Source organism: Spermophilus citellus, assembly GCF_964194105.1.
Source record: "Spermophilus citellus genome assembly, chromosome: 6".
Taxonomy (NCBI): Eukaryota; Metazoa; Chordata; class Mammalia; order Rodentia; family Sciuridae; genus Spermophilus; species Spermophilus citellus.
In genome coordinates, this window is record NC_138187.1 from 74,882,775 (window position 1) to 74,897,284 (window position 14,510).

The 14,510-nt window shown below is 35.8% G+C and overlaps 1 protein-coding gene across 1 annotated transcript in view; it reads left to right on the forward strand.

Annotated features, from left to right (window-relative positions):
• TMEM236 (transmembrane protein 236) overlaps positions 1-14,510 on the forward strand; it is a gene marked incomplete at its 5' end in the record, with an annotated part of 47,890 nt that overhangs the window by 14,036 nt on the left and 19,344 nt on the right. The window contains 2 exons of the mRNA XM_081300522.1: positions 10,358-10,430; positions 13,908-14,049. Coding sequence (XP_081156648.1) covers positions 10,358-10,430; positions 13,908-14,049 — 215 coding nt within the window. The remainder of the gene's footprint in view (positions 1-10,357; positions 10,431-13,907; positions 14,050-14,510) is intronic.

The window sequence follows — 14,510 nt, forward strand, 5'->3', positions numbered from 1 at the left end:
TTATTGTTGTTATTTAAACATGTTTTTGTTTAGCCCTTGGAGTTATCCTGATAAACAATAAAAGTGATGATAAACTGAAGACAATTATATGCTATCAGTGATATTCCTTGAATTTGGAGAATATTTTCTATCTCTATGTTTTAAGAATAATGAGTGCCAATATAGTGATATAATTAATATCTTATCAAGTATTTTGCATTTACACATTGCTTTTATGTTTCAATTTCTCACTTAACCTGCATGACAGTGTTGTAAAGTTGACCAATTGGACTAATTCCCATTTTATAAGGGAGGAAACAATTTCACAGAGCACAACATACACTAAATCAACAATTGAACCTGAACTGTAATGCAGTGCTCTTTCCTTTACTTATTAACACTTCCTCATTCTTTTAAAACTATTATTCCTTTTTAGGGTTGCCTGCAATAATTCATAATGGACTAGGGAGATATTGGGAGGAATAAAGAAAAGATATATCTCCAAATACCAAAGTGCATATTGCAATAAACGAGGGAGTCTTTTCCTGGAATACCAATAAATATGCAAAACTAGTGAGCTACAAGGCTAACCTGAAACTAGAGCAGCTCTCCACTGAGAAAGCACCTTGGGAGAAGGATAATGGAGGGTTCATGGAGATTCCCAGACTTTCTGGAGCTATATCTCAGGAATTCCCTTGGGTCCTTCAGAGTGCAACTACTTTAGACTGTAACATGTCAGGAATCCTGGATGGTGTCAAGTTTCAAAGACCCCTATATTTTAGGTTACATTTACTTTGCTTGAATCCTTAATGTTTGAGGAGAGTTTGCTGCTGTGTGTTGGGTAGTGGTAATAGTGTGGTAGTAGGTATACTCATAGTAAAATAAGAGCACATATTTATTGAACATTTTCTATGTATTAAGCATAATTCTAAACACTTTAGACTCTTTTTAGTTAAATCCCTAACCCTTCCATTTAAGAACTATAGTCCCCATTTTTTTTTTTTTTTACAAATGAGGAAATTGAAGCACAGGAGTTAAAAAATCAAACAGCCAAGGAAGAGTTGAGATGAAACTGCTGTGTGTCCAAAGCCTGGTCTCGGGAGCACCTAGCTGTTTGTAGCAGCACACACAGAAGAGACACACCATATCAGTAACAGCTGTGCACTGCTGCCCAGACTAGCTAATCTGCAAGAAGCAGAGCCTATTCTTTTTAGCACCTTGAGAGATCATTCGTTGGTAAAATTCCATTAACCAAACACTGGTGCTTAATAGTTACTTCCTTCCAGAACACTCCTGTGGATCTGTCACCTTCTCACACACTCAGTATCAATAACGTAGTCACACTTGACTGTAGTTTTTCTCTTCTTTTCTCCTACCATATCCCATAAATCAACAAGAGTATACTTTTTCTTTTCTCTCCCCGCCATATGCAATGTCCCCATATCCCATAACTTCTGTCTCCTCTCTCTTGCATCACCTTCCTATTCCCCATTACTGTCTACTTTATCCCAATTGGACCTTTCTTTCTGGGTTCACCATATATTTGACTTTCTGGCATCGTTTCCCAAATTTTTGTGTATTCAGATCCAATGTTGGACTATTTGTCCTGATTGTTTTCATTCAAGGAAACATAAAAAGCATTTTGTTGATTAATTCTAGGGTCTGGCAACCTTCATCAACTGGTGGTCTTGCCTCTTCCCCTTATTTACTCCTAGAGCTTGTTGATGGGGCAGTACAATCATATATGTTTAACAATAGGTAGGTTCTGAGAAACATGCTTCTTGATGCAATCAATAGCCATAAGATGTATGAGGCTACTTTTGGCATAACAGGGCATACTCTTTTATGGAAAACCTTTAAAATTAATTTTAAACTGTTTTCTTTGTTTTTAAAATATGTTTTGATTTTAATTGACACATAGTAATTATAATATATGCAGGATATAGTGTGACATTTCAAAACATACACATATTGTGTAATGATAAATTCAGGGTCATTGGCATTTTTATCTCCTCAGACATTTATTGTTTCTTCCAGTTGGAAATATCCAAATTCTTCTCTCCTAGCTCATTTGAAATATTAAGATAATCGTTGTCAACCCTGGTTATCCTACTGTTCTATAGAACATAAAAAATTATTCCTTCTATCCAACTGTACCCTGTACTCATTAGGTATCTTCTCATCATTTCTCTTTCCACCATAAATGTCCCAGAAACATTTTTAATAAGTAGGAATGTACTCTCTAAAATAACAACAAAAGTATAGTATAGAAAATACAAAAGCCAGTAACAGTAGTTTATTATCATCATGGAGTGTTTTATATGGTACATAATTGTATTGCTATGCTTTCAGTTGACTGGCAGCTGAGCATATGTGTTTGTACCAATATCACTACCAACATGTTCCACTGTGTTACGACAAAATAATGGCTACCCTATGACTACCTGAGAAGCTAGCAGTCCCACTTGATTTTGTGATGGATGACATATCTTCTTGGTCTCCTTGGGGAGTCGTCACTAAACATCTTAGCTGGAGAATCCCTATGAAATCCTTCATGTTCATAGTGACCCACTGGTCCACCCAAAGGGTTTGTTTAAAAAGCTCTAAATTTACCTATTTGAATTTCTTTCCACTTTCCACTTCCCATTCACTCAATCCCTTTTAAAGTAAGTGTTTGCTGAGTAGCCTCTGACAGCGTGGCAGTCCTGTCTACAAGCTGACATCATGTGTACTAGCCACATACATACCTGATGCCCTCACTATATCCTAGGACTTAGCCGGGCTTTCAAAACCATCTACCTGCTTACTTGTTCAGACTCCTCCTACACACTCTTCATTCTAGCTAGTGCTATTCCCAGGCTACTGTAGGGTAATATCTGACTCCTTTTGGCATTGCATCCTTCATCAGGGATGTTGTAGTCCACTGTGGAGACTACACAATTACACCTGATAAATTAAGGTGATTTAAAGCACTGTACAATAAATTACTGCATTTTATGTGACCTCCCTCTACAAATCCTTTATTAGTCCAGAGAATAGAGTCATCACAACTTAATGCTGACAGTTGGGGAGGTGTCTTCTTTTTCAACTCATTCTTTCTGCCTCACCCTCAGTCCCACCACTGTTAGCACCCACCAGGGCCTTGCATCCAGCAGGTTTCTTGTACACAGGGTGTGTGGATTTAGGTTTATTAGAAGAGTGCTGTGCTTTAGAGGAGACAGAAGAAGTCTCACCAGGCAAGATTTGAGCTAAACTTGGCAAAACAGAAGCAGGGGAATATTCCAGAGGAAAGGAATGACTATGAGGACTACATAAAAATTTTTAAGGGGTAGGAGAGAGCAACTTGCTTAGAAAGGAGAAGACAGAGAGCTGGATAGTGCTTCAGAGTGGTTAACCTATTGAATTTTGCAGTCCAAAAGACCTAGATTAGAACTCTTCTTTCACTTCCTGCTGTTGAAACTGGGGCAAATTATTTAAACCTTTGACATCAGTTTCATCATCACTAGGAGAATTGTGGGATTTGGGTGATGTGTGTAGCATGCTTTTCTACAGTACTTGGCATGTAGTATGAGCTTTTTAAATGTAGTATAGACAGGGAATGTTATTATGTGTTGGAGAATAAGATCAGATTGTGGTCTTAGACAGGTAAGGTTGACTTAATGAGTTAGGTAAAAAAAAGAATCATATATTTCTGAGCAAGGTAGTCATATAATACACATGATATAAAACTTAGAACCTTGCCCATTTTTGTGTACTATTCAGTGCCATTTCATTCTAACTGCAGTGAGATGAAATCTTAGTATAGTTTTGACTTGATTTGAATTTACTAAACTGATAAAGGTGTTGAATATATTTTTTTTCATTTAGTCATTTTCTGACTGTATTTCTTCTTTTGAGAAGTTTCTGTTTAGTTCATTTGACTATTTCTTAATTTTCCTTTCTTGGTGTTAAAAACTGACATTGTTGTGTGCCATCGCCACCATCCGTCCACAAAACTGTCTTCATCTTGCAAAATGGAAGCTCTACGGCCATGAAACAATAATTCCCCATTTCCTGTCCCCCAGCACTGTATATTTTAAGCAGGGCAGTGATAAGATGTGTTTTATATTTTAAAATATGGACATAATGTGGGCAGGCAAGAAGAGAAGTACTAGGTAACAGGAAGCAAGATAGGAAATATTTCAGATGAAGGATGATAGTGGATGAACGTAGCAGAGGATGACTTTTGGCAGTAAATCAGACAGGGTTGGATGATGGATTGGAACGGGTAGGGGGGAGGACTTGTGTTCTGTTTCAGACAGGCTAAGTTTGAATTGCCTCTGAAATCCAGGCAGAGATGTCAAACAGGTTTACAAGTTCCGAGCTCAGGAAAAGAGAAACCATATATTTGTCATGGGCAAGTGGGTGGTATTTAAAGCCATGGAAATTGATGAGATAATCAAGGGACATAATTTAGATAAAGAGGAGGCTCAGGAATAATTGATGGGGCACTTTCCTCTTCCTAAGGTCAAGTTGAAAGTAATAGGGCCCTGTACATGGTTTAACAAGGGTTACATAGGGACCCTTTTTTCTGATTTATTTCTTATTGGTATAAATATTATATATATTGGTGGGATTTGTTTTTGCATATTTGTTTATGTGCATGATATAACAATATAATTTGGTTATTATCATTCCCCAGTATTTCCTCTTATTCTCTCCTCATCCTTCTCCTTGGGAGGGAGTAGATCTTTCCTCTACTCTATTGGTCTCCCTTTATTTTTCATGAGACATTCCCTCCAACCTTTTTCTTTCCTTTTTTTTTCTCTAGCTTCCACATATGAAAGAAAACACGTGACCCTTGACTTTTCCTGTTTGTGCTTAACATAATGTTCTCAAGTTCTATCCATTTTTCTGCAAATGATATAAGTTCATTCTTCTTTACGGCTGAATAAAACTCCATTATGTATATGTAAAACATTTGCTTTATCCGTTCGTACATTGATGGACACTTATTCTGGCTCCATAGTTTGAACTGTGCTGCTATAAACATGGGTATGGCAGTTATCACTATACTATAATGACTTTACTTCTTTAGGATAAATACTGAGGAGATATGGCAGGGTCTCTTGAGTAATCTCTATGCTGATTTCCATAGTGGTTGTACTAATTGACAATCCCACACCAATGAAAAATCGTTACTTTTACTCCACTTCCTCTGCAGCATTTTTATTGTTTGTATTCTTGATGGCTGCCATTCTAACTGCAGTGAGATGAAATCTCAGAATAGTTTTGACTTGATTTGAATTTACTAAATTTATAAAGATGTTGAATATTTTTTTCACTTAGTCATTTCCTGACTGTTTGTATTTCCTCTTTTGAGAAGTTTCTGTTTAGTTCATTTGAGCATTTCTTAATTTTCCGTTTTTGGTGTTAAAGTTTTTGAATTCTTCATATATTCTGGATATTAATCTTCTGTCAGAAGACTAGCTAGCAAAGATTTTTATCCATCGTGTAGGTCACATTGCTATTTCCTTTGCTGTGCAGAGGCTTTTGAATTTAATACCATCCCATTTATTCTTGGTATTATTTCCTGAGCTTTAGGAGTTCTACTGAGAAAATCAGTGCCTGTGCCTGTATAAAGTAGTGTTGATCCTACATTTTATTCTAGGAATTGAATAATTTCTGGTCAAATTACTAGGTCATTTTAAAAATATTTTTTTATATTGAAGGACATTTATTTTATTCATTTATTTATTTGTGGTGCTGAGAGTCGAACCCACTGCTTCACACATGCTAGGCAAGTGCTCTACTGGTAGATCTTTGATCAATTTTGGAGTTGACTTTTGTGCAAGGTGATAGGGCTCTAGTTTTATTCTTCTACATACAGATACACAGTTTTCCTAGCACAATTTTCTCCAGTATATGTTTTTGGCAACTTTGTCAAGGTTCAGATGACTGTATCTGTTTGAGTTTATTTCTGTGTCTTCTCTTCTATTCCATTGATTTGTGCATGAGTTTTTATGCCAACACCATGCCGTGTTTGTAACTGTAGCTCTCTAGCATAATTTGAAGAACAGGTATTGTGATGCCTACAGCATTGCTTTTTTCATTTAGAGTTGCTTTGATTATTTTGGGTCTTTTAGTTTTTAAAATAAATTTTAGGACTGTGGTTTTTTTTTTTGTTGTTGTTGTTGTTCTGTGAAGAATGTAATTTGTATTTTGATGGGAATTGCATTGACTATGTGTATGCTTTTGGGAATATGGCCATTTTAATATTAACTCTGCCTTCCTATGAACATGGGAGGTATTTCTTTTCTTTCTTTCTTTTTTTTCTTTTTGACTACATGCTGTATGTTTTTATTTATATGACTTTCTTTTTTTCTAGTTCCTAAAGGCATTTTTAAAAATTATTTATTTATTCTAATTTGTTATATATGATATCAGAATGCATTTCAATTTATTGTACCCATTCAGAGCACAATTTTTCATGTCTCTGGTTGTACACATAGTAGAGTCACACCATTCGTGTCTTCATACATGTACTTGGGGTAATGATGTCCATCTCATCCCACCGTCTTTCCTATCCCCATGCCCACTCCCTTCCCCTCCCTCCACTTTGCCCTATCTAAATTTCCTCCATTCCTCACATGCTCCCCACCCCCATCCCCAGTATGGATAAGTATCCTTATATTAGAGAAAACATTCAGCATTTGTTTTTTGGGGATTGGCTTACTTCACTTAGCATAATATCCTCCAACTCCATCCATTTACCTACAAATGCCATGATTTTATTCTCTTTTAATGCTGAATAATATTCCATTGTGTATATATACTACATTTTCTTTATCCATTCATCTACTGAAGGGCATCTAGGTTGATTCCACAGTTTAGCTATTATAAATTGTAAATTGTGCTGCTATAAGCATTGATGTAGTTGTGTTACTATAGTATGTGGTTTTTCAGTTCTTTGGGTATAAACCATGGAGTGGGATAAGTGGTTCAAATGGTGGTTCCATTCCCAGTTTTCCAAGGACTCTCCACACTGCTTTCCATATTAGCTGCACCAATTTGCAGTTCCACCAGCAATGTATGAGTGTGCCTTTCTCCATGGGAGGTATTTCTATCTTGTTTTTGTCAATGTCTTTCTTCAGTGATCTATAACTTTCATTGTAGAGGTCTTTCACCTTTAGTTAGATTAATAAAACTATTGTGAATGGGATGGTTTTTCCTGATTTTTTATGACTAGATTTATTATTAGTACACAGGAAAGCAACTGATTTTGGTTTGTGGATTTTATAACCCTACTTTGCTGAGTTTATTATTAGTTCTAGCTATGTTCTGATGGAAGTTTTCCCATCGTCTAAGGATAGGATCATATCATCTACTAACAGTGATAATTTGACTTTTTCCTTTTCCATTTTTACTCCTTTTGTTTTTTCTCTTGCCCAATTTCTCTGGCTAGAATTTCTAGTATTATATTGAAGAGGAGTGATGAGAGGAAACAGCCTTGTCTTGTTCCTGATTTTACAGGAAATGCTTTCAGCTTTTCCTCATTCTCAATGGAACAGGAATAGTGAGGTCAACAATTGTCAACAGCAAAAATAAAACATAACTATGAACTAGATGTAGCATTATGGTAAGCAACTAGTGTCAGCTATACCATCTACCATGAACTGGGGGCAGCAATTTTATAAACCAAATAAAAGATGGCAAAAATATAATTCATTAAGAGAAAAAGAAAATGTGATAGGAAGGTACAAGACGGTTTAGAGTATTCAAATGTGAAGAGAAAGAAAGCAGAAGAGATGTAGCAAGCGGTAGCTATAAAGAAAAAGGAGAAAAAGAAAAGAAGTAAAGCAAGTAAAGACAGCATGAAAGTAAGAACAAGAGAGTTTGGCTATTAGAAGGGGAAGAAAAGAGAGAGACAACAAGAGAAACAAACAAAAACAAAAAAAGCCAAAATAAATGAACAACCCTCTCCCACCCCAGCCCTCAAAAAACAAGATAAAGAAAAACAACAATCATGGAAAATGCTAAGAATAATAAAAAAGAGACAGTATGTATATGCATAAATAACTAGGAACCAATTAGCACAGCAAGAACACTAAAAAGAATTTTAAAAGGCAGGGTGGAGGGGATACTTAATGCAAAAGAATTATCTCCACTGAGATGGAAAAAATTTTCAATAAAAAACTTTGAATGGATGTTCACTGCCTGTGTCCTCTTGTACTTTATTCTTGGACTATGTACCCATAGAGAAAGCAAAGGCTGGGAGTTGTTAAACACTTATTCTTTTTGTGTTGAACCCCAAGCTACCAGCTGGAGTGGCTTAAAGCTGAAGCTGGTTGAAATAGCATTCAGTTTCTTTTCTCACCAGTATAAGGCAGGATAGAATGGGAAGTACCCTGGACTGGACATTTATCAGGACAGACCAGATTGATATACTCCCAGGGTGGGGCTGCTGCACAATTCTAAATGGGAAGTTTCAGAAGCTGGGACTTAGCTCTGACAGGCCTTTAGGACTATTTTGGGTGGTATCTGCTCTGGAGAGATTACATTAACACACCCCTAGGGTTGGGCAGATGACAGTTTCTACTGAGCATCTGTATCTCAGGAGTATTCCCAGAACAGTATTGGTGGGGTAAGGGAGCCAACCCTCTGAGTTTCACATACCACCACCCATGAATATGGCCTTTCCAGGTCTAGTCCCCAAGTGCAATCATGCCCACCGGTTCAGTTTTCTGGCTTTTTTTTTTTTTAAGCTGATCATGTGAGCTGCCAAACTCCAAGGGAAAGCAAGTTGCACTCCTCTCCCTATCTCTGACTTAATTCCCACTAGGTAAAATCTTCTGTGTGCCTGTTTCAATTGTGTTCTGGTAGGCACACTCTCAGATGTATGGCAGGTGCTTTCCAGAACAGTATATTTGCTGTGCTCTCCAGGATTGCTAAAGCACCAAGCTGCAACCTGTGGCTCTTGCTTCAACTCTCCACTTACCAGTTGAGAAACACTTGTCAAACACTAGCTCATGGTACAACCTCCAGTTCATTTAAGTTCAGACTGCTTTTCTGTCCCACAGGATTTTCCATACCAAATTTGTCCATTGTTTTTCTGCCTGTGCTTGTTTTATTTCTCCCCTCTGTGGTGAACCGGTGCTGCTGCCACTGCAACAATTAGCTTGGCCCCAATTTACTCCTTTTTCCCCCTTTTGTTCAATGCACCCAAATTTAAGAGTCCTAAGATTCTCTGTCTGATATTGAATTTCAGTGAATTCCCTCTTTGACCCATGTCACCGAGGAACAATACTCCTGCCACATGAACTCCCAGCCAGGCAGCAACTGCAAATGTAGCCTTAGCATTTCTCTTCTCTGTACTCCACCATCTTGACTTCTCCCTTAGGGAGCTGTGTATTGCAGGAGCACAGGTCTGGACTCACACAAAGAAGCAAAGTTACCAATTTCAAATCCCATCATAACTGATGTTAGCCATGTTTTGCTGGGTCTGGCTAAGAGTGAGGACATTCTACCCTGCTAACTTATGTCTACACCTACAACATCTACCAGGAGGCAAGGACAGGGCATGCATGATAAAGTCAAGTAGAAATTATTAACAATTTGAAAATGTTCAAAACATATTATATAAATGTAATTAATATAAAAATGTTTTTAAGAAAAGAGAAGGTAAATATTTCATCATAAAAAACTTTTGAATTGTCTTCTCATAAATCAGTGAAGCCAAACACCATTTAATTTTCTCTGTCATAAGATATAATATTATAGTTATAGTATATCTCCATAACCATTTGATTATTTGATTAATTTATTATGTAAGTTTTCAGAAGTGATCCAAAAAGAAGTTTGAAAATTTTGTCATTTTTATAAATGTGTGACTTTTTTTTTTTTTGGTTAAAGTAAAAAAAAGTCCAAATGTTTTTACTTTAAATGATCTTTATCTATTAGTTTGTCATTCCTAAATTTAATTAAAAAATAAGTTTTACAACGTGGGGTACAGTATTGCTTGAGAATTAGTGCTGTTTTTTTTTTTTCTTAGTTGGTCACCAGAGCTGGCTTGTCCTCTTGGGTAGGTTTTGAAGTAATAAATTACGGAAATGTTAAATGTCATTGGATGGGTACTTTGATGCTTTCAAGATTCTGTGGTTTGTTAGTTATTCAGATTATCTGGAAATCCGTCTCCCCTTTGCTGGAGAAAACAATTCTGTTTTTTGCACATGTTCCTTTTTGCCATCCTCAAACATTTGGGAAATGGAAATAGGGAAGCAGTTAGCTTCTTAGAAAAACTATAGATGAATGGAACAGGAACTGCAAAATTAGCAAAATGTAACAGGAACTGTCGATCTGGTACATTATTGCTTTGCTTATTTTTTTTCTCCTTTGCTAGGAGACCCGTTCTGATGATGTGTGTAGTACTCACCACCCTTCCCAGCTTCAGCTTTTCTATAGCAGTGACTGAGGTATGGAATTTTGATTTCTTCTGCTGCAAGGTTTTGAAATTTAAAAAGTTTCCTGTTATTGGAATTTGATTGAGCAGCATACCCCCCACAAAAATTGTGTAAAGCTATGTAATCTAGTTTTCTTTCAAATTAAAATATATTTATTTTAAGGAATGAGATAATTGTTATGTTGAAGTTTAACATTTAACATTTAATTCTGTTCTAAATGGAAAATTACAAGGTCCAAATGAATAACCTCTCACACACTTAAGATCTTTCTTAAAGATATCCATGCTGGACATAGTGAGGCACACCTATAATCCCAGTGACTCAGGAGGATCTCAGGTTTGAAGGCAGCCTCAGCAATTTAGCGGGGCTATAAGCAACCCAGTGAGACCCTTCCTCAAAATTAAAAAAAAAAAAGTAAATATAAAAGGCTGGGAATGTGGCTTAGTGGTTAAGTGAACTTGGACTCAATTCCTGGGGGAAATAAAAAAGAAAAAAAAATCCCTGGATAAATGCTTTGCACCTGATGTCTACTTAAAACTGACATTATGTTTTGACTAAATATGGCTTCAAGAGGGACTTAGATGGGCATCCACAAGTAGGAATATTGTGGGTACTACTTGTAGTCTGTGAACCTTTTATTATCCAAGAAGGTCAAAGAGGAATGCTCCACTAATCTTACTAATTTTCAAGTTGTTGAGAAATAGGAAGAGAGTAACTTGGGAGATTTCCAAGAGCTTTACAAATTCACTTTACAACCTCCCAAGAAAAACCACTATCGTAAAATGGTGTTATATCTGGAGTTTGATGGCCCTTTTTGGTTCATTTCTATGATCTATCTATCGCCCCCTGTTACCTATTTTTCTTTCCTCTTTTTCTTATATTTTCACTGAGGTGTAACAAACAGAAATGTTCACAAAGCATAAATGTACCATAGTGATGTAACACAAAGCAAACCCTGGTTCAAATACTACTGAGGTCAAGAAATAAAACTGAGCCCACTCCAAACCATGCTCCTCTCAATGATGACCTTTCCTTTCTCCCCAAAGGTAACTTCTACCTCATAAGTTTACTTCTTTTAAAATTAATTTTTAATGGAAAATCAAATTAAATGTCCTTTATATGTAAATGAACATATGATCTCTGTCTATATTATCATGTGATATATATATATGATCTTATATATATAACATAAATCATGACTGGCTTCTTTTATTCAAAAGTGTGATTGTGAAAGTCATTCTCTTTTAAATATATTTTTTTGTTAGAGCATCATAATTGTCATAATTATACATAGTAATCGAGTCATCTATTTTTTTAAATGTAGCTGTAGTTCGTTGCTGTTCACTGTTTCATTTCATGCAGTTATTACAGTTGGCTACATGCAATGGCACATGCCTGTAATCCTAGCGGCTCAGGAGGCTGAGGCAGGATGATTGCAAGTTCAAAGCCAGCCTCAGAACTCAGTGAGGTACTAAGCAATTCAGTGAGACCCTGTCTCTAAATAAAATACCAAAAAAGGGCTGGGAATGTGCTCCTGAGTCCTTTTGTCGGTACCAAAAAAAAAAAAAAAAAAAAAAAAAGAAAGAAAGAAAGAAAGAAAGATATTACAATTAATAAATGAATGAATGAATAACACAACATAGTGCTGGGCATCACAGACAAGCCCAGTCCAATAATTCAAGTTATTTATCAGTTCTATCTTGATATTCATTTCAGTTGTTTCCAGTTTTGGCTATTACAAATAATGCCACTGTGCACATCCTAAACAAGTCTTTTGTACACATGAGCCATATTTCATTAGGTTAAATTCATAGAAGTAGAACTGATGAGTCATAAGATATTCAAGTGTTTGTCAACAACTAGTGCCAAACTAGTTTCCAAAGAGATCTTTACAGTACAGAACCCACTAACAAAGAATGAGCATTCCTATTGCTATGCATGCTTACCAACACTTGAGTTGATTTGAAAGTGTCTTTTCCACATTCAGATTACAATGCCTTTGTTGGTTATGTTTTGTGCTCTTGACTTCCCTTCATACTCTTACTGATATCTTTTGATAAACAGAAGTCCCTAACTCAAAAACAGACCCACTTATCAGTTTATTTTCTTTATGAAAAAAGCTTCTGGTCACATATTTGAGAAGATTTTATTGTATTGTAAATCTGAATCTCAAAGTCATAAACACATTCCACCATCTTACATTTCGGAGGCTGTGTTGCTTTTCCATTCTCATTTGGACTGACACTTCATCTGGAACTGATTTTTGTATATGTTGTATACTTGAGAGCCAAATTTTATTTTATTTTTTCCAAATAACATCCAATGAACTAAGCACCATCTAGTAAAAAGCCCATCCTTCCCACATTTCTCTGTAGTCTTGGCTTTGATATAAGATGCACATACACATAACCTGGGATTTTTAGGCTGTCTGTTCTGTCCCATTGCCTGCTTTAATATAATTTAATTGCCTGCTTTAATTTAATTTAATTCCTGTGCTAACAAACACCACACTGTCTCCATTCTTATAGCTTTACAATGGTTCTGCACACCCAGAAGAGCAAATTGTCCTATCTTCTTTTTCTTCTGGAATTTCTTTCCTTTTGTATTTCCACACAAATTTTAAGAATGCTTGTTATTTTCCACAAAAATTCAAACAGCATTTGAATTTGCATTGAATGATATCCTTTTCTCAAAAGTCTCATTTTTAACTCTTTGTCATTGGTATTTAGAAATAATTCATCCATTCTGAGGAATTTTCTCCATGTATAATCATCTAGTCTATAAATAATGATACTGTTTGTCTTCATTTTCAGTACTTAACCTGTATATTTTTTTTCTCTTATTACACTGGCTAAGGCCTCCAGTACAATGCTGTATAGAAATGGTTATGGTAGCATCCGAGAGGGAAAACCTTCAACATTTCACCATTAATATGATGCTTGCTAAGGGCTTTTTCTAGGTACCTTCTCTGCAGATTAAGGAAGAAAGCCAAGTTGGGTTCACCTGGGCTCTCCCTCCTTGGAAGATCTAAAAAGCCAATAAGCTCTGTTTAGCAGTGGATTTGGAAGGATTGCCCATTCCACTCTAACTGAGAACTGGCTATTATATTTTTGCACACATTTACTAAGCTTCATCTACAATGAAAAACTCTTCAATTTATTTGAACCCTTATTCCCTCTTAGGAAATGGTTAAAAACCTTGTGCAGTTTAAAACTCGAGAAGCTTACAACCAAACTTTAAGTTTTTCATAAAATGTGTTTATAATTAACTTAGCACTGTTAGCAGAGTATTAAAAGAATTTTGAATAAAGAAAGCACAATCGGGGCTGGGGTTGTGGCTCAATGGTACAGCACTTGCGTAGCATGTGTGAGGCACTCCAATCCTCAGCACCACATAAAAATAAATAAATCAAAAAAAGATATTGTGTTTATCTACAACCAAAAAAAAAGCACAATCATTGAATGAGTCTAATTGATTTTCTAAAAACAGGTTCAAAAGAACATCAATGGCTCTGCAGATTTATTGCCTGATGCCTTACCTGATCTCCCAGTGTCCCTGGTTCTGTTATCCTTGATCTTGGTTGATATAATTGAAAAAATCAGGATATATCCCCTCAGAGGAAGTGAAGAGAGTAAGTATTCTCCTGAATATAAATATTTTTAAAAGTTTGATATATCTTTTATCTTTCTGCTACTCTGTTTTTTGATGGTAGGTTCAATGATACCATTTCTTGGGGTTAACATTACTGATAAAAGATTGAAAATGAAGATATCTGAACATAACCAATTTTAAACCTCCTTTGATAGTCAGTTATTTCTTGTTCGAATTTTGGTAGTACTGATAAATAAATAAATTTGCCAAATATTTAATGCTAAAAACTTTAGTGGTTATCCTAACAAGGAAATTATCTAGTTCTTGAAGATTTATATATTTTTTTTTCTAGGAACTGTCTTAAATCTTTAAGTTTAGATGAATTAAAAAGTAGTTCAGATACCTTTGCTATGGGAATTATTATGACCATTACAGTTGTGTCTTAAAGAATTATGTGTTTTTAGTTGTGGATTATACAAAAATCAAAGATCGCACTAATAA